Source organism: Acipenser ruthenus, chromosome 15 (genome assembly GCF_902713425.1).
Source record: "Acipenser ruthenus chromosome 15, fAciRut3.2 maternal haplotype, whole genome shotgun sequence".
In the NCBI taxonomy this organism is placed as follows: domain Eukaryota; kingdom Metazoa; phylum Chordata; class Actinopteri; order Acipenseriformes; family Acipenseridae; genus Acipenser; species Acipenser ruthenus.
The window spans coordinates 23,048,799-23,068,585 of record NC_081203.1 but is presented as its reverse complement, the minus strand read 5'-3'; the positions used below and the strand labels follow the sequence as shown (position 1 = coordinate 23,068,585).

The 19,787-nt window shown below is 38.0% G+C and overlaps 2 protein-coding genes across 4 annotated transcripts in view; one reads left to right on the top strand and one right to left on the bottom strand.

Moving 5' to 3' along the window:
* LOC117963909 (E3 ubiquitin-protein ligase UBR1-like) overlaps positions 1-11,730 on the top strand; it is a 44,937-nt gene extending 33,207 nt beyond the window's left edge. The window contains exons 37-47 of the mRNA XM_058987488.1: positions 183-279; positions 1,176-1,243; positions 2,112-2,259; positions 2,529-2,616; positions 5,024-5,160; positions 5,802-5,910; positions 6,049-6,105; positions 6,604-6,681; positions 7,484-7,654; positions 8,708-8,809; positions 9,506-11,730. Of these exons, the coding sequence (XP_058843471.1) occupies positions 183-279; positions 1,176-1,243; positions 2,112-2,259; positions 2,529-2,616; positions 5,024-5,160; positions 5,802-5,910; positions 6,049-6,105; positions 6,604-6,681; positions 7,484-7,654; positions 8,708-8,809; positions 9,506-9,647 (1,197 nt within the window). The 3' untranslated portion in view covers positions 9,648-11,730. The remainder of the gene's footprint in view (positions 1-182; positions 280-1,175; positions 1,244-2,111; positions 2,260-2,528; positions 2,617-5,023; positions 5,161-5,801; positions 5,911-6,048; positions 6,106-6,603; positions 6,682-7,483; positions 7,655-8,707; positions 8,810-9,505) is intronic.
* Positions 10,971-18,740, bottom strand: LOC117422679 (photoreceptor outer segment membrane glycoprotein 2-like). 3 transcript variants are annotated; one of them, XM_058987491.1, is made up of 4 exons: positions 18,537-18,735; positions 17,441-18,180; positions 16,548-16,794; positions 10,971-15,004 (listed from the first exon to the last, which is right to left on the bottom strand). In XM_058987491.1, exons 2-4 carry the CDS (start codon positions 18,019-18,021, stop codon positions 14,726-14,728), a joined length of 1,107 nt encoding a protein of 368 aa, XP_058843474.1. In that variant the 5' UTR covers positions 18,022-18,180; positions 18,537-18,735; the 3' UTR covers positions 10,971-14,725. The 3 variants fall into 3 exon arrangements, with proteins under 3 accessions (XP_058843474.1, XP_058843475.1, XP_058843476.1); XM_058987492.1 differs by having other exon boundaries at positions 17,441-17,914; XM_058987493.1 differs by having other exon boundaries at positions 14,794-15,026; positions 18,537-18,740.
* Positions 18,741-19,787: the final 1,047 nt, after the last annotated feature.

Genomic DNA, 19,787 nt, shown 5'->3' with positions numbered 1-19,787 from the left:
TTTAATTGGAAACTATTCTCTAGTTTGCTCCCTTTTGATGCCTGTAATTAAGGGATTTCACTGTTGTATATAATTCATTAATTGTGTTCAGGTTTTCCAAGACATTTTAGTCAAATGTAAGAAACACTTGTAGAACTGTACCAATGAATAACTCTTATTTTTACTTTCCTATTTAATTGCAGCATGCTGGACTGAAGGCACTGGTGCAGTTTGCTGCAGCTCAGAGACTTACCTCCTCACAAGCTGTAGTTCAGAAGCACTTCACTCATCTACTCTCAGGTGCTGTACTGTATTGCCGTTTAGCCATTCAAGCAGTTTTTGTTTTTTAAAAAATGACCGTCTTGAGCCCAGGTTTCCTTTAGAAATAAAACTAACATCAGATCTCCAAGGTATCTAGTCACTTGACATGAGGTATTTTATTTATGGTACACACAGAGCTTTAAACCAGTCAACTATGTACAATTTAAATTCAAGCACAAAGTTTAATATTCAGAAACAGCAACACTACTGCTGAGTATTTGGTATACACAGCAGTAAGCATATTTATGAATATGATATTAGAAAGGTTCAATTTTGTACTACAGTGTTATCTGATGGACGCTTTTAAGGGTGACGATCCCTGGATAGATTAATTATGTAAATTCCCGCCTGCCTCATTTCTCCCATTAAACTTGGATTGTATATGTTTTTATGGTAACAAGTGAGGTTAAGTAGACAAATATTTTGTCTAGCTTAGTAATTGTATAGGGATGTTCCTTTCATCAAGATTAGTATCCTTTCTGTAATTACATTGATGTGAATAGGATGCTGTTGATTTTAATAGGGAAAAAACATTTGTGCCTTAATACAAGAATTAAATTAAGTGGCTTAAATGGACGACATGTGGTATTATGATGGCTCAGGCTCAGTAACTTACAGAACGATGTTGTAGTCTGGTGACGGTCACCTTTTTTCTGAGAGAATTAAGCTGCTGGAAGCAGTCCTGCATACAACATTAAACATGATCTCATCTTAAAAGTCCCAATGAAGTAATCAGTGCATTAAAGTTCAATCAATTATGTTCACGCCCGATGAAGCTTTTCAGCGTGGATATGTGCAATCTGATTATTTAACTTTAAGATTTATAGGATAGCTTATTAGCCCTGTTTAAACATGTGTAATTTCCCCCTCCCCAGGTTTGATACCTGATTTACATGTTGATGGGACATCTTCAATCCTAGATATTGATCTGTTTCATCTTTTGGCAAGTATTATTATTTAATTTATTATTTTAAGTCTTTTTCACAGGCTACTACTATATATGCTGTTTCTTCTAACCTAGGAAACTGGAATGGGTAAAAAACAAAAGCACTTCTCTTGCATAAAGCTTTTGGGGACTCTTTGTTCTATTAGTTAATAAGTTGTGTGTAGAGTGTATTATTGCATACTCTTGCAGTGTAACATTTTGAACCAAAGTGGTAGAGAGGGATGCTCAATAGTGGCGTATCAGTATTTCAAATCCTTTGTTACTACACTTTTTAACTCCATTTTCATACCAAGAATCAAAACAGGTTTGAGATTTACATGCTAGTTTTACTGTCTGGTAAAATCTGAATTGGTTATTTAAAATTTAAATAAATAATTCACAACCTTTCTGATAGTGATAGAAATAAGCCTTGGAGTATTTAACAAGATAGCACTTGTATTCACGCTGTATTGAAAAGCATCTTTGGTTATACTTCCTATCCCAGAGCCATTGTGAGATTTTTACCTGCATGGGAATCCATGTAACTAGCTGTCTCACAGCTGTCCATCCAAACCATGCATCATGCAGTCTGTGTACTATCTGGTCTTATTACTACGCATTGTGGCTCTGTTGAACCATAGTCGTCTCTATCATCTACTCCACAGTCTACTATCTAAGGCCTATTCTTTATCTCTCTACCTCTCCACTCTAATTTATATATCCTATTAAATCTATTAGTCATGTAATCTATTAGTTTACCCAGGTATGCTGTAGGTGACTGTCTGCCCCTTTTATCTCTCTACTACTCTTTTTTAAATTATTTTTTTAAATCTGAAGAGGAATGGCACAAACTCATTTGCACACTGTTTTTGTGTATGTGTCTCAGGTGGGCCTGGTGCTTGCGATTCCAGCACTCTACCAGGAGGAGGCGGTGGACCTGCAGCCTTCTCCCATCAGCTCAGCCTACAATCACCTCTACATCGTCCAGCTGGTCACCATGGCACACGTGGTACAGATCCTGCTGTCTTCTGATGGTAAGTTTTAAAATCGAATGAGTTGCTGATATAGTCCTGAGCACTCCATCAGGCTCGGTAAAATCTAAATACCTCCTTTATGATACATTTCATTCTAGCCCGACTTAGTCTTTCCTGTTCATTTGAAACCTCAGTTTTACACCTTGTTCTTGGCTGGTAGAGTCACTTGCTAAACTGATTCAAACCAAGGCTTTTTTTAGGATTTTAGCTGTATCAGCTGTATGCATGTGTGTAATTTTTCTATTATGTTTTTTTTTAATGATTTATAGATCCCCCAGGGATGCTGGGAGAAGAAGAGGGGGAGGAATACAGATCAGCAACAGAGCTGTACCAGACCCTAGTACAGTGTACAGAGGGGTGAGTGTAAATAGAAAGGATGGTTCATTTGGGCAGGGTGGCATTGTAGATTTAACCCTTTGCGGTCCATTGTCGGACTGGGTCCGACATTGCAATTATTCCTCACAGGTCCTTTGTCGGACTGGGTCCGACATCATTATAGCAACGCAATAAACGGGTGTTTAGTCGTTTTTTCTCCGGAAAAAGCAGAGAAAACTATTCAATTGCCGAGTGGGAGCGACAGGAGCCAAGACAAGTCGAAAAAAAAAAAAAAGAAAGGCGTATCTCATGAATAGTCATACATGGTATCAGGTATCAGATAACGGGGCGTTCATAGTAAACAAGCTGGCTGAGTGCGTAAGCGCACAGAGACTATCATGGACATTTGCAGAGCTTTTTCAGATGTTATAGTAATAAAATAATGACTTGGATCGCATTATTGAGGAGTTTGGTGATAAAACGAGTGATCCGGAGATGATCGATCGGTATGTACGACTATTATTATTATTATTATTTATTTCTTACATAGGTGAACGCTATAGCAAACGAAAGGGTGGGGCGGGGCTGGAGATGCCTAGTGAGTGCTTTGTTGATATGCAGGGCCATTTAAACCCGTTTGACTGTGAAAAAAAATACTTTTAAACAGCGCGTATAAAATTAACAAATAAAAAGTTAATAAATGAACTGCAAAGGGTTAATATATTAGGATGTAAAACTATAAAAAGCAAACTACAGTAAGTACAGAAGTACAGACGTGCTCAAATTTGTTGGTACCCCTCCACAAAAAACGAAGAATGCACAATTTTCTCTGAAATAACTTGAAACTGACAAAAGTAATTGGTATCCACCATTGTTTATTCCATATTTAATAGAAATCAGACTTTGCTTTTGATTTTTTATTCAACATAATATTGTAAATAATAAAACAAATGAAAATAGCATGGTCAAAAATGATGGGACCGCTAACCTAATATTTTGTTGAACAACCTTTAGAGGCAATCACTGCAATCAAACGTTTTCTGTAGCTCTCAATGAGACTTCTGCACCTGTTAACAGGTAGTTTGGCCCACTCTTCCTGAGCAAACTGCTCCAGCTGTCTCAGGTTTGATGGGTGCCTTCTCCAGACTGCAAGTTTCAGCTCTTTCCATAGATGTTCGATAGGATTCAGATCAGGACTCATAGAAGGCCACTTCAGAATAGTCCAATGTTTTGTTCTTATCCATTCTTGGGTGCTTTTAGCTGTGTGTTTTGGGTCATTATCCTGTTGGAGGACCCATGACCTGCGACTGAGACAGAGCTTTCTGACACTGGGCAGTACGTTTCGCTCCAGAATACCTAGATAGTCTTGAGATTTCATTGTGCCCTGCACAGATTCAAGGCACCCTGTGCCAGGCGCAGCAAAGCAGCCCCAAAACATAACCAAGCCTCCTCCATGTTTCACTGTAGGTATGGTGTTCTTTTCTTTGAAAGCTTCATTTTTTCGTCTGTGAACATAGAGCTGATGTGACTTGCCAAAAAGCTCCAGTTTTGACTCATCTGTCCAAAGGACATTCTCCCAGAAGGATTGTGGCTTGTCAATATGCATTTTAGCAAATTCCAGTCTGGCTTTTTTATGTTTTTCTGTCAAAAGTGGAGTCCTCCTGGGTCTTCTTCCATGGAGCCCACTTTCGTTCAAAAAGCGACGGATGGTGCGATCAGAAACTGACGTACCTTCACCTTGGAGTTCAGCTTGTATCTCTTTGGCAGTTATCCTTGGTTCTTTTTCTACCATTCGCACTATCCTTCTGTTCACTCTGGGGTCGATTTTCCTCTTGCGGCCGCGCCCATGGAGGCTGGCTACAGTTCCATGGACCTTAAACTTCTTAATAATATTTGCAACTGTTGTCACAGTAACATTAAGCTGCTTGGAGATAGTCTTGTAGCCTTTACCTTTACCATGCTTGTCTATTATTTTCTTTCTGATCTCCTCAGACAACTCTCTCCTTTGCTTTCTCTGGTCCATGTTCAGTGTGGTGCACACAATGATACCAAACAGCACAGTGACTACTTTTCTCCATTTAAATAGGCTAAATGACTGATTACAAGATTGGAGACATGTGTGATACTAATTAAAGAAACTAATTAGTTTGAAATATCACTATAATCCAATTATTTATTATCTTTTCTAAGGGTACCAACAAATGTGTCCAGGCCATTTTAGAATATCTTTGTAGAATAAGCAATAATTCATCTCTTTTCACAGCTTCTTTGCTTTATTCTACGACATACCAAAGGCATGCAAGTATACATGATAAAATAGCTTTTAATTTCATCACTTTTCAGGAGGAATGAAGCATTATTTCAATGAGCTGTAAGGGTACCAACAAATTTGAGCACGTCTGTATATAACAGTCGTTGTAAATGATGTCTCCTGATTTTGTTTGTGCAGGCTCAGTGGTGATGTTCCAGGCTGGTGTCTGACAGACAGAGTAAGGAGAGGGGTGGCCCAATTCCTCCGCTGTGCCGGCCTTTTCTTCAGCTGCCTTACTGGAGTTCCCCCACCCGAGGTGCTATCAAGTAATGAAGGTACAGCAACTCCTATCTTTCTAAGACTATTACTAGTCTTCAGTACTGAAGTTGACCCCCCTAATAGAGTCCCAGGCTATTTTGTTTCACAGCGTATTATGGAAAGAGCTGAATAGACTTGTTTCCACTAAGAACCAAAACAGATAGGAGGATTAATAGCCGTCTTACAATGTTTAGTCTGACAGAAGGACCTAGTTATGCACCTCATGTTTAATATTGGCTTTACGGATCATAAAATCTATGTGCTGATTGAAGTGCAAATGAAGATCTGAATAAATCCAATTTCATTTAACATTTTTCTTGATATTGTGACATTTTGGGCGAGTTTAGAAAGGTTGACAGTCAGTTTGTGTGAACAGCAATGTAATACCCCTCCTTTTTGTTATCTGCCTTTTAAAATTTGGTTTGAATAGAGATAACACTTGCTAGTAAACCAATTAAGGAAAAAATGGCCCTAAAATTGGCCCAAGAGACGAATTCATGGAGGAAATCAACCAGTGTATGTGCAGAGTGAATGTTTTTCAAAAGCGAATGGTTTGCATGGTATATCTCTATGTATGAACATATAGTATGTGGGTGTGGACATCTGAGCATAATTATTTGGCATGTTGCTGATGATGTGCCATGTCCCTGTGTTGCAGTATCTCTCGAAGGACAGTTGGAGGCGCTGTGCAGTTACTTGGCTCTGCCCACTAACCTCTTCCAGCTCTTCCAAGACCACAAGGACACTGTGATTCCATTATTGCACAGGTACCATGTTATGCCTCTACTCTTCCCAGTGTTGCTGGGAAGTGCAGTGTCTTTACTATATGTCTTTATCATATTTTCTTTATCGCACACAAAAGTTCATAGTTTTTGTTCATGATGAATTTGCTACCGTGTTTCCAGGTGGTGTGGCAATCCAGCAGTTTCAACAGCTCTAAATGATACAAGTTCAGTGATCAGGTGAGTGAAGATCTGTCATACCCTACCCAGTGAAAAAACAATATTTTAAGAGATATCCTCTTGGATGCATTTCATTTAATTGTATTATTTTTATTGCTATTTTAATATGTTTCATAGCACATATGTAGACAAAATAATAAAGTTAAACACTGCTATTAAGTCATATAGAATCTTAAGTTATTTAAACATACTATTCTGTTGACGTACCGTTTTGGGGAGGTGGTGGCAACACAAAACCAGGTCAGGCGTTGCAAAATTGGCTTGCTTATTTTAGTTTAACCAGACCATGAAAATTATGCTTGTAAAGGAACTTAGCCAGGCCAAAGGATGTAATGTCTCGTCTGTTTTCCAAGCAATCGCATGAGATATTTATTGTAAATAATAAAATCTAATTGTAAATGTGCCAAATACATATTTTACGTCGCAAGCAAAATAACTTTTAATTAAGACAGACTATGGATTTGGTTAATAAGAAAAAAACAACTTCTTTCTATTCAGGTATCCAAGGAAACGGAACAAGTTGGTAGAACTTCCAGAGGATTACAGCTGCCTTCTCAACCAGGCCTGTCACTTCAAGTAAGTGCCTGTCCTGATCTGGTAGCAGGTAGTGAGGGCTGGTAGCTGCATAGCTGGTACATAGGGCAGTAGTGTGTATTTATATAACACAGTAATAGTTGGATGTCAGTGGTTGGAATGTACATTTATAGGGTAGAATGTAGTGAGCTGACATTCAGTTGTAGTGCAGAACATTATGAGGTCCATTTTAATAAGATAAACAGTAGTGGATCTAAATACTTTTGATTGCATTTCAACATAGATCACTTTCCATTTCCACTAAGTGATGAATATAGAGAGGTCAGTGCAGGGATGGAAAAAAACACCTATTGCATATCAGTTTGATCCATTCGTGGTTTTACTATGAGTTTTTAATAAGACACACCTGAGCTTGTTACCTATACACTGGGGCTAATCAAGCACATATTAAAACCTGGAATGGAGTCTTATTTCCATCCTTGTTAATATAGAACCCCTGGGGAAAAACAGAAGCAGGTTTATTAGTTAAAATATCTGCTTCTGTTTAGATCAGTACATCAGGTCAATAGGTTTGAGCATACTGGGCAATTGTATAAAAAAGTATTATTAAATACTGAAGACCAAGACCTCTAAAACAAATAGCCTTAATAGTGATTCAATACCAACATACAGTACTTTAATTTCAGACCTGTGTACAGGTAAATGAAGGATAATTCTACCCAAAACAGAAGACCAGTGAACTAATACTAAAACAACAAAATTTATACAGTACATTTTAGTATATCTACTCTTCATCCATTATTCAGGATCATTGAAATTGTCTCATGTACTCTGTGTTGTGCAGGTGCCCCAGGTCAGCAGATGACGAAAGAAAGCACCCCACCCTGTGCCTGTTCTGTGGGGCCATGCTGTGCTCCAATAGCATATGCTGCCAGGAGACTGTGGATAGGGAGGTGGTGGGAGCCTGTGCGGCACACTCAGCCAACTGTGGAGCTGGCGTGGGAATGTTCCTCAGGTAGGCATGGAGCAAGCTAGAGTGGTTCTTTCTTATTGCAATTACTCAAATATTGTGTGTTCGTTCTTTATTAACATGCTTTGACTACGAGGTCAGAAGATGCTCTTCGGTTCTAGTTGTCAGTTATATTGGTTAGATTAGGCAAAGTGTCTTTTTATATTAGAAAGCACCAGCACCCGCTAATACACACCAGTCTGTTGCCAGCAAAACAAAAGGAAACTTGATACAAAATTGCAGATAAGGAGATTTTACTACCTTGGCTTATATTTAAAGCACCTTAGCACAGACTCAACAAAAAAATGTAAAAAAAGCATTTGCAATAAGAACCACTCTAGCAAACATCATAAAAAGGTGACTGAAAAGTAATGACATTTAAAGCTGCTCACTTTTTATTTAATTTATGTAAACTCAAGAGATAGTGAACCCTAAATTAATTCAATATGTTATTTATATTCTGTTAATTAACTGTTTATTTGAGGACATTCTGTATTCCTTACTAAATGGGGATCAGCAGTGTAGTTTAATTACACAATTTCTGAACGTTGTTTTTCATTTTTCATTGATTGAGCTGGACCCTAGATTGTGCTTGAGAATTTCTGTTTAATTTAACAGATCGACATAGCAGCCCTAACTTTGTGAATCCTACAGTGCAGTCTAACCTTGAGCACCCGTTCACATCTATAGCAGAAATGGCTTCCTAGCTTATCTACTCTTAGAATATTATTGTCTGCTGTGCTTTTACAGAAATAATATTCTGTAACACTTTATGAACAGCAGATCATTTGACAATGTATAATCTGCTTATGTTACAACAGTGACTAGTAAAACCTGTGGCACATTTATTTTGTAGCTAATGACTCAAGCCTGTTGATTATTTAACCATCCTATTATCAGCAGGATTTGCATGTTGCAGCATTCAATGGTAATCCAGCATATCAGATAAGTCGAATAGTAGCCTTTCTCCTTTGGATTCCAGACTTTATAATCAAATTGTAAACCCTGGCTGTTGCTAATATACAGTGTATGATTTATACTCTTAATTTCCCTCCCCAGAATCCGGGAGTGTGAGGTGGTACTAATGGGCAGTAAGACCAGAGGCTGCGTGTACCCAGCGCCTTACCTTGATGACTATGGTGAAACAGACCCTCAACTAAGGTACGAGTAATTGGGTATTAGTTTAGTTTCAGTTTTGATCTAATTTCTTATTTATGAGATCTCCTACAAATGAGATTGCGAATGAAGATTCAAGCTGAATGAATTGTACCCTTTTCGGGATTAATACAGAAATGAAAGCTCACTAAAACTACACTCAGTAGGCTTCCTACAGTCAGAACGAGTTCAGATGAGTACTGCAAAGCAGTATCTTCATTGCACACGCTCGTTGTTAATACTTCTGTGAACATCCAGCCCAAGGCATTTAGTTTCTGGTATTTATACTGATCCTGTACCTGGTTTTGAGTTGCTTTTGAGTTTGTCTAGATAACCCTAAGTTCTGAGACTGAACAGCTGCCCTCCTTCCTGCCAGCCCCACAGACAGAAGGTGGGGCTGGGAAGAGTTAAAAGGTCACATTGTCACATGATTTGATTGGAATATTCAGTCCTGACCCTTAGAATACTCCAGACAAGGTTAAAGCAAGTTCAAATCCAGGTAAAGGCAGATTTAGCAAAAAAAGTATAATGATTCCTAACACCATAAAATAGTAAGAGAAATTGAAAAAATCAATTACAATGAAATTTACTCTCACTACCTGAATTGTTTGTGAATGAATCGTGCTTACACTGGCAGACACTTTGCAATTTGCACAATAGTACATTTCGTATTGGTAACAGAGCTCTGTATTTGTTTTACAGGAGAGGTAACCCCCTACATATTTCTCCTGAGCGGTACAAGAAACTTTACCAACTTTGGCAGCAGCATTGCATCATGGAAGAAATCGCTCGCAGCCTGGAAGTAGTCAACGTCATGTTTGCTTTTGACTGGCAGATGCTCTAAGGAGAAATGCCAATTTGGCAGTGCTGGTGTGGATTCTGTGGCAGTGCTGAAGACCCCTTAAGCTTCACCCTTCCACACATTAAAATCCATTTTAGGAATGTTGGCTACTGGTTGCAGCCTTCAGGACGAACCGGCTGTTCTTTAATTTCTGTCCAGGTTACAGAAAGTCAAAAGGCTGTGGCTGTCAAGGGAGAGAAGGAAAGTACAAAAACCCAGGCCGCTTTTTTGTCAGAGTTCGCGTAAATTGAATTAGTTTGGAGGCTTCAATCAGGGGAGGTGGAGACGAGTGGCAGCAGTTTCACTGAAAGCTGAAATGTCATGGTTAAAAAATAGTGTGTGTCTCTGTGTGTGTGTGTGTATATATATATATATATATATATATATATATATATATATATATATATTTATATATTAAGGTTGATTAGAAACTGTGTTTACCACATTAACACACCATATCACTGATGTGGTAAAGTTACTTTCTAATCACCCTGAATATATTTACCTGCTTTTCAATTAAAATACTTCACTTCTCCCCAAGGGTTGCACAAAAATGACTATAGAAATATACAGAATGAATGAATGATGCTGTTGCACAATATGAACCCTTACAAAACTGTTGCAGCAAAGAGATATTTCCCCTGTAAGTGTTCACAGGCATAATTATTAGTCATTCTGAACTTTTTCATTCTGATGTTTAAAGACGTACCATAGTAAAATCTTTGTACTGCAGTGCTTCCAACTGTCTTAGCACTTGCAAAATGTAGTCAAAAACATGCAGGAAAGTGCTTGCTAACAAAAATCTGTTGTGTGCTGTCTGTATATATCAGAATACACTTTTCTATCTATCTTTTAAAATGGATCCTCTTCACAGAAATAATGTACTGTAGTCTTTAACTTCCATAGGTCTTACTCAAAGTATGGTTACCGTGGTATCTGTATTAATTCACTAAATTAGTAATACAATCGTTAAGATCTAAGGGAACTTGAATGATAATTTAAGAGAAATCTCAATGCATATAGATATGTAATGTATTTCTATTGATAGAAATATGTTTTAATTGTATTCACTCTTAAAGGACTAACTGCAGTTCTGTGCGTTTAACACTGACTTCAAGGTGCCTTGAATATGTGTTCACAATTAAAGTTAAGGTGTTTGCAATAAATAAACAAATGCCTCCTTTGAGATCTTCATAAGACAATTCCACCCTCCACACTGTTCAGTACATACCTAAAATGGGAATTGGGAATGAGTAGCCCTGGTGAGTGTTCATGATACTTTCAGCTTTTAATGTACCATACATTTTATTTCTCATTTATTGTGTGTTTTTGTTTAGTTTTCCTTTTGTGTTTTAATTTTTATTTTATCCGTAATGTTCAGATACTCAGGAAATGTGTACAATATGGTAATCTTTCTTGAATAAAGTACTGTTTGCTGAAAATTATACTTTTAGAGAAAGGAGAAAGAAAGATCTTAAAATGTGTATTTTGTTTTTGATTAGAGCCCAACGGCTACATTTTGTTTTAATCAAACAATCACCACTTGGCATTTATTGGTTATGTAATGTTTTAATGAAATCAGTGGTTCTCAGCCTTTTGTTAGTACTGACCATACAAATTGCAATACGTTTAGGGGAACTCTGCCCCCTTCCACACACAAGGTAGAGCATAGCACACATTTACAGACTTCAAAATAACATTTTACTTAGTTTGCTTTAAACATTTAAAATATGCTGGGAACAGAGCAACACGTAAATTAATTTTGAAACGGGGCATCTGCAAACTGCTTGGGAACGTGGTGACCTGTTTTTTCCTATGGTGGGTTGTTGAAACACCCTATGTAATCATTCTTATAACTATATATGCTTAATTTGTATTGATCTGCTGTTAAAATACACCATTCTTGTTGAATAATTAAAAAATAGCCTTTGATCACTTGCACTTTCCACTTTTGATTTACATGTGCTTCTTTCTCATTGCTGATTGCTCATTTATTAAGCACTCCTTAAAAAAAAATAACATGCAACAGACTGAGAACCGCTGAGCCAAATGACATATAAAATAAAAACTTTATCTTGTATAAAAAGTCTCTGTTTTATTGACATAGTTTAAAGGTGTAGTTCTAGGTCTTGCCATTCATAAATACCACCACACTTTAACTGTAAATTAATCATTCCCCCTGGACACGGGGGTGGGGGGTGGTAAAGAGTCTCCAGAATATTAGATTTCGGTTGTCTGTGGGTGTTACAAGTATAAAAGGTGAAGTCTCTTGTTGGTCATGTTTATCTTTCCTGTATTCTGCTCCACTGGTTAACTGGACCTTTTTTTATATCTTGGTACTTCCCTTTACATTTTCTGTTTACACATTTATACAGCGAAGAGTAGGTTTCTTCTCTTTCCCAGAATCCTACTGGAAAATGGCAAAGGGTCCACCTCTAAATATGTTTGTAATTAAATATGTATCCCAAACCGGGACCAACCACCGCACAAATGTGAGACGTGGAAGTTAAAGTAGTCGATTTAACTTCTGTTTTTATGGCATAGCATTGTAAAACATGATTGAGAAGGTTGTTGGAGCTCCACATTGCTTGTTTGAGGCGGTTCAAATGTTTCTGCAGCAGTTTGACATACTTTTCCTCTATAATAATTTTATCTAATAAACTAATGGTTTAATCTTTAACAAGATAAAGCTGCTAGGCATTTAACGCTATATGCAAACAAGAGTACATTAACATTATAATGAAGATTTTTGTTTTTGTTTTAATGCAATGTGGACGTTTGTAAATTTCTTTACTGCCTTGTAATCGGATGTTCGCTGTATGACAGATTGGAAGTGATGTATGCACTGAAAATCACGTTTAAATCCAGATTAGTTGCCACTGTGCCTTTGGCCAGGAGATTCTAGTGCTTTTATGCCCTGTGTATCTCTCAATTAATGGCAAGGTAACTGGAGAGGCATTATCCCAATCCATTAGGAAATGAAAGTGGACTGACGAAGGAGCACCAATCATAATTGCTTGAGTGCTCTCGTATAGAGGAAGTTGCGCCTGTCATTCAGTCTGCTGTATGAGGAGTCTATAACACATTTATTATAGCTTCAAACATTATGATTTTCAGTTAAAGGTAAATAAACACATTTAAATATATTTTAGTAACATCAATAGACTCTATTACCACCGTTTTTTCACCTTAGAGTATTTATACTGGTAGATTCCAGTTATTCAAAGGATCTCTGATATTTACAACAAATACAAAATACATGTAGAGTGTTTACCAATACCATATATGGGAAGATCCAGCTGTTTTTACAATTGTTTTTACAGTGGATGTTATAAAAATACAACAGCTGGAATACATCAACATCAGCCCTTAGTTTCAGCTCAATTTTCAAACGGGTTGGATTTTAGCACAGCTCAAACAGTGTATATATTCAACAGTACAAAGCTTTTTCTTAGCCATATTAGATGGAGTGTGTGATACACTTGAAAGTTTTGTCAAGCTGAACATATCTCAACAGCAGTTCAGAAATACAGAATATTTTCAGACTGAAGTCACAATTTGCTTTACCAGTCTCTATTCTGTTGAACAATGTCCAACATTGTGTTTTAGCTTGGTGTGAGGGACAATGGTGCCAGACAATAAGAAATCTACATTATAAGATATTAAAGAGTTGAAGCAGACTATATCAATTAATATATCTTAAAAATATGCCGGGGTCGCAAGGTTTTAATTTTAAAATAGGGGTGTTAGTTTATACTTGGGAATGTTTGGAACCAATCAGGAAAAAAAAAACTCATAAGAAGCCTAGCAACATGTATTTGTTTATAAAACAGTTTGCATACAGCATGTAATATTATATAGAAAAGACTACGGAAAAATAATGAATGTGAAATAAATTGACCTACCCTGTACACTAGGCTAACACTGTATTTAAAATGGTTAGAATACATTCTAAATGTTTCACACTTGACTAACCTTCAAAAGTCTATGTTCTATGCAATTTGTATTTATATCTTCTATGGTGATTATATGCTTTCCAATTGAGTTCGCTTTTAACCATAGTTACAGCTGGGACAGGGTATAGCTGAGGCACAAGGAGATCAAGTTATGTCACGCACTGTACTCTGAACCCCATCTCCTGGGTCAACCTCTGCTAGACCAAACTCTCTAAAAAACCTGAATACCGTACATTGAATACAAAAAACACAGGGTGGTGATAAAGTTATTATGCAAACTTTTTACAGCTGTCCAATGAAGCCTGACAGGTGAAGGTCACTCCTGAGGTTATCCAATAATGTTGCTTGAGCATTTCATTGATGAAATGCTTTGGATATTAAAGTTTCTGAAGAAGGTAAGCTTTTGTAACAAAACTAAGACATCCAGTCCAAATTGAAAAGCAGCGTGGCAGCATTTCCTAAAGGGGAAAAGGACTAATTATGGTCAAGTAACACTCTGTTGGGCCTGTGTGTCCCAAACACTGGAAGGAAGACCTGGAGGACCCTTAGGGCTCAATTTTGTTGAAGGCAAAAATAAAGGCAATGTGCAAACTCAAGAGCATCTGTGTTGCTTCCTGCCATATCCCTCATATTATAATTTTGAACAGAGCAAAGCACGATTTGGTTAGCGCCTGTCAATCTATGGAAAGTGGGAAGCAGAAATGGTTAACAAATCAAAAGAAACTGACTTTGCCTTTAATGTGGAATATTTCTTATTGCACGTTTTCTGTGATTTTTTTTGATAATAAAATAAGCATGAATTATTATTAATTTTATTTCCTATGCCACATTGCTAATCGGTAAAAACCTTGGCAAACTAGTTTCTTAATTTCTTAATGTATTGCCTGTTCAGTAGCTTCCCTGCGATAGTGTTTGCTCTTTGAAAAGACCTGATTAAGAAACCTTTGCCCAGTTCAAAATCATTCGGTGAAAATGATAATGAGGCCACTCCTCAAATGTTTGTCCGATGCCTGGCAGCAGCACAGCCGTAGAAAACCGGGGCGCTCGTTTGCGCCCACCAAGAGCCCATAATCAGGTGCTAACGACCTGTGATCAAAATTGGGCCCTTAGTGTTCAACAGAACCTTCAACTCAGGGGTTGGCTGGCAGTGGGGATTTGTTTAGGGGGCACATTGTCAGGCCCATAGTCTGCAGTAGGAACGTCCATGTTGGGGTCCTCGTTCCCTGAGCTGGCATTGATCTGGTTGGACTTTCCCACGTTCTTGATGATGTTTAAGTTGGACCGGGCTGTCTCCACAAAGCTGTTCTCCAGCAGCCAGCCGTCTGATTCAGAGTCAGGGTCTCCCTGCCGCAGCACGTTCTCCATGGCCGTCTGGAGGTACCGCACCCCTGTCAGGACCGAGAGCTGTGAGGAGACAAATGGGGGGCTAGTGAGGGACAGCCCAATAGGATATTATTGAGGGATGCCCACAGGGTGGGAAAATGGGGGAAAGGTAAAACAAAATGAGGTTTACATCTATATCAAACATATATTCAAACTCTTAAGAGCTTGCGAAAACATTTTGATGACATTCAATTTTGTTGTTCTGAAGTATCCAATGCCATGGTGAATTGGTGATATTTTCAAATAATAGCTTTTCCAGAAACCACATTGACCTTTTGAAATGTTCCCACTGAATATTGCTGCAGATAAACTGTGAGGGCCAACAGGGGACAAATAGGGGTTAACGCAGATAGAGCTGAGAAGAGATAAACTGTGTTCGTGACAGGAGAGGAGAGAAGAGAAGGATTTAACTGAGGATTATAGATTACAGAGAGTGCATGAATAAATACACTAATTAGGAATGTGGAGAAGAGGTACTGTCTGTAGTACTCATACACATACACTCATATCTGTGGTATACCGATTTAGATTATACAACAATTTTGATTGAAACAATACATTAAACTGTGCTTGCAGCAATGCTTTCTGCTAGTGTTGCACTTGCTTGGTCAGTTGACCTGGAGGGGGAAATTGTCACCATCCCTTCAATGGCTTATTTTCTGTCATAAGCCAACCAACTGCTTCCCCTATTGATTGACATGCTTTCAGTCAGTAAGTTGCTTTGACCCAGAAGACACTGTTGAGGTGAAATGACCCAGGAAGAGCAAGTGTAACAGATCTCACTAGAGTACAACATTTTGAAATGCAGATATCACTGTTTCACATTCAAAATGGATTTGAAATAGATAGCGACATGAATCTTTTGACAACCAAGTATATGCAAATAACTTATAAAATGCAAATAATTCATCACCTCACTGAAACAAAGTATATTTTAATCAAATATGTTGCTAAATAATACATTTTTAACACTAAAATTAATCCAGAAATCACTATGAATTGCATCATGAACAGGAAAAACAGCATCCATGTTTGGTGTGGGCACTTTTACATCTCATCTGAAAGAAGACTGAACTTCAACATGGTACGCTGGAGCTCTGATAGCTGGAGTGTGTTCTTGTAACCCCACAGGTTGATAAGAAAGTGTGACCTTTTTGCCTTAGAGTCAGTGAGCTACCATTACTTCTGAACCACTAACCCAGCTGTGGTATGATTCAGTGGTGTTGTATTACTGTTTCTACTTCATTCCATTCTGTAGCCAACTAAATATTTTTCAACATAAATAATATTATCTACAGCCTGTTGTACCAGTGTTTCATAGTTTTGGTCTCTGAATCTATACCATTGCCTCTGGTCTACAAATAGACATATCTACAACATTCAATGCATCCTATTTGTGGTATAGGAATAACCTTCCTAACTTAAAACACTCAATCTGAGATAAAACTAACAAAAAACAAATCTACATCAGTGTTCCAGTGTGATCACACTTAGAGTATACTTTTGTTATTGTGCAGAACCATTGCATTCCCTCTGTATAGACACAGAAGTAATCAGAACCTACCTCGAAGAGCCATATGATGAGGACGGTAAAACCGATGGACTGCATGATCTGAGTGTAGTACTCGAGCAGGGCCTTCCGACAGCCCTTCCGCCACACGTTCAGCTCTTCGCTCTGGAAATCGTAGTTGAAGTGTGCTGAGTTGTTGGTGAGCTGGTTTTGGATACAGGGCCGCGGGGAGTTGATGTTACAGCAGCTGAATGGAACACCGTCTATCAGGTACTTTCCATCAACGTTGCTCTTCAGTCGGCTGAGAACAAGGTGAAAGCAATGACAATCTACTGAACAGGCTTTTGTTTGAGCACAGATGCTACGTAGGCCTCAAGAATAAAACAAAAGCCTTATCAACACTTAAAAATGAATTAATTAGAGTGCCAATTGTTTTATCCCAGTTTTTCTTTGTAATTTAGAATTCTTTTTTAATTAAATATATTTTAGGCCGAAGTACAAACCATAAATTTGAATATCAAGACACCCAAACTGAACACATTTTTAATTGGCTTACATTATTGAATACAAAGCGTTATGCTAGAGAACAGTACAGACAGTTACTTGGCTTCTACGTATGTAAGGATCTTATAAACAGGACAATTGTGTTGGCTGGTAAATGTCTGCAGGGTTCCTACCCCATGTAGGCTTACACAGGAAGGATTCTCTAGTTGGATATTACAAAATGGTAACACGACCTGAACTGAATTTCCCCAGACCAGCTAATCCATTTGATACAAGGGCCATAAGCTTATCACAGTGCTTTCTATGCTAATTTGAAGAAATCAAATAATAAATCAACTAAGTACAGGTAGAGTCTTTGGTAATGTTTTAATACAAATACATTTTAATACAGGGAGGACTTCAGGCCACAATCATAGCAGAAGATAAACAAGAAGACTACTCACTCTTGGACCTCCTTGTTGGACATATCCAGGTACCTTATACTGATCCACTGGATCTCAAACCAGTCTCGGAAGCCATTATTTCCACAGCACTGAAACTCAATCTGCAGCATATCGATGGTCCTCTTCAGGAAGCACCTTCCAGGAGTGTCTGTGTCTTTGTAGAATTTGAGGGCTTCCTTCAAGCCTAGGTACAGGGACTCCTCCAACTCATTCCTCATGGTGTAGCACATCAGAGCCCCCACCAGGATGCAAAACGTGAAAAAGAAGGTGCAGATGATGTAGGGTAGCATGAACAGTTTCCAGCGGTGGAACTTGTTGGTGTCCGAGCAGTCATAGCAGATCTTGCCACCCAGGAAGTTAATCCCACAGGCGATGACCCCCACTGCAATCAGCATGTTGGGGACTGAATGGACCTCCCGGTTGGCCATCAGTTCATTTCGTTTCCGGATCTCGATCTTCAGGAACAGACCCAGGCTGAAGAGGATGATTCCCGTGACAACAGAAATCCAGTTCAGTATCCATAATACCTGGGCTAGCTTGTCCCGCTTGTTCTTTGTGAATTTAACTTTTAGGACAGCCATTTTTTTCAATGGGAACAAGGAAAGGGAGGGGTGGAGGGCAGTAGTGAGCCAGGGGGAGGAGGGAGGGGATATGATCTATTTTCTAGAGAGCATCATAAGAAGCTTATGAGGTATTTTTATATATCCAGAACAATTGTAACCATGGTTTCAAATTGAGTCCTATTGAACAGAAAAACAGAATATGTTTTAACTTATCTTCGTTTCCTATCTTCCTACCTGAATCTGTCTACCTAGGATGATTTTCATATATTTGTATAGTGGTGGTTACGACTCACCCCATCTTTCTAAGCTGCAATGGTTTTTATTTTCAATATCATTTTGAATAAAATAGTCCCACTGCTGTCATTACAAAAAATTGCATTCACAGTTAAAGATATTTTTCCATGAAGAGACATTTTTTCAAACTGCACCAAAAAGTTTCTTATTCACTTGGTATGCTAGAAAAAAATACAACAAACTTCAGCAAGCCTTTTAATAAGACCAACCCTGAAGATACATATAAGTAAATACATTACCTTTATTTTTAAATGATGGCCATGGTCAACCAAAGCTCAGATTCTGGAATATTTCCTTGTGGATAGAGGTATATTTTACTGATAATCATCCTTTAAAATGCCAGTGGAGCAGGACTTGAATCTTTAGGGTGTCAGAGAGAGAGAGAGACGATGGGTGCTTGGAAATGGTGTCCATGCCCCTACAGCAACCCCTCCAACTAATCCCCTTAACAGCACTAATGGATTTAAATAAATGCCTTCTACTGTAGCTAAATCCCAGAGCAACAGACAGTCCTCAGTGACAGGATAGTAATACAGGTAATTCTGTGTCGGTTATATATTATAAGTACTGTATCTCATAACAACTATTGTAAATATAGGTAGTTGAGGCAATCACAGAAAATTAGTGAGTCAGGAACAATGAGAATTAAGCATGCCCAACAATGTTGCCTCTTGAGAAAAATATCTTTGGAGGAAGTTAGAAGCTGCTTTCTAAGGTTCTGTCTATAACGAGGCTTACAGAGATTGAGATGAACTCGTGAATGCAGCTGTTTTTGTTCCCCCATGTTTCTTAATTGAATGTTTAGTTACCGCCATGGCCACTAGGGGTTCTCTGTCAGAAAATGGCATGGAACCCGATCTGTATAATTTTCCCTGTGGGTGGGATACCACAGTGCTCCATTACTGACATCTAGTGTCTGTTGTAAAATACAAAACAGAAATGGTGCATGGCAGATGCACCTTCAGGTTTTACAATTGGTATGGTACTTTATTGAAATACGGGGTAACACATGCACACTTGTACCCAGAGCTTGACATGAATAAAAAGTAAAATGTTTTTTTTTGGTCAGGTTTTAGTCTAATTCTTGGACATAGTGCTGAGTGACCAATGTAGATGTTGCTACTCCTTACGTACTTGTGGTCATGGTGGTAACTAAACATTTCATTTAAAAATATTTGAAAATGAATATAGATTCTACAGAGTTTAAACAAATATAAAGCTTTAGTTAATCTCAATCTCTACTATTACGCTGAGTTTGAAGATCTGTTCTCATTGTTTTGCAAGTATGACAATAACATACACATCCCGCCACAGATGTAAATTCAAAACTAGAAATACCAGTATGATGACAAATGTGATGATCATGACATAACACCATGCACTGAATAGTACAGAAAAATAATTAGCAATGAAATGTTTAATCAGAATTTGATAAGTGATTCTCCAGAATCACTTAAAAAATGTAAGAATTCTGGAGAATCACTTATCAA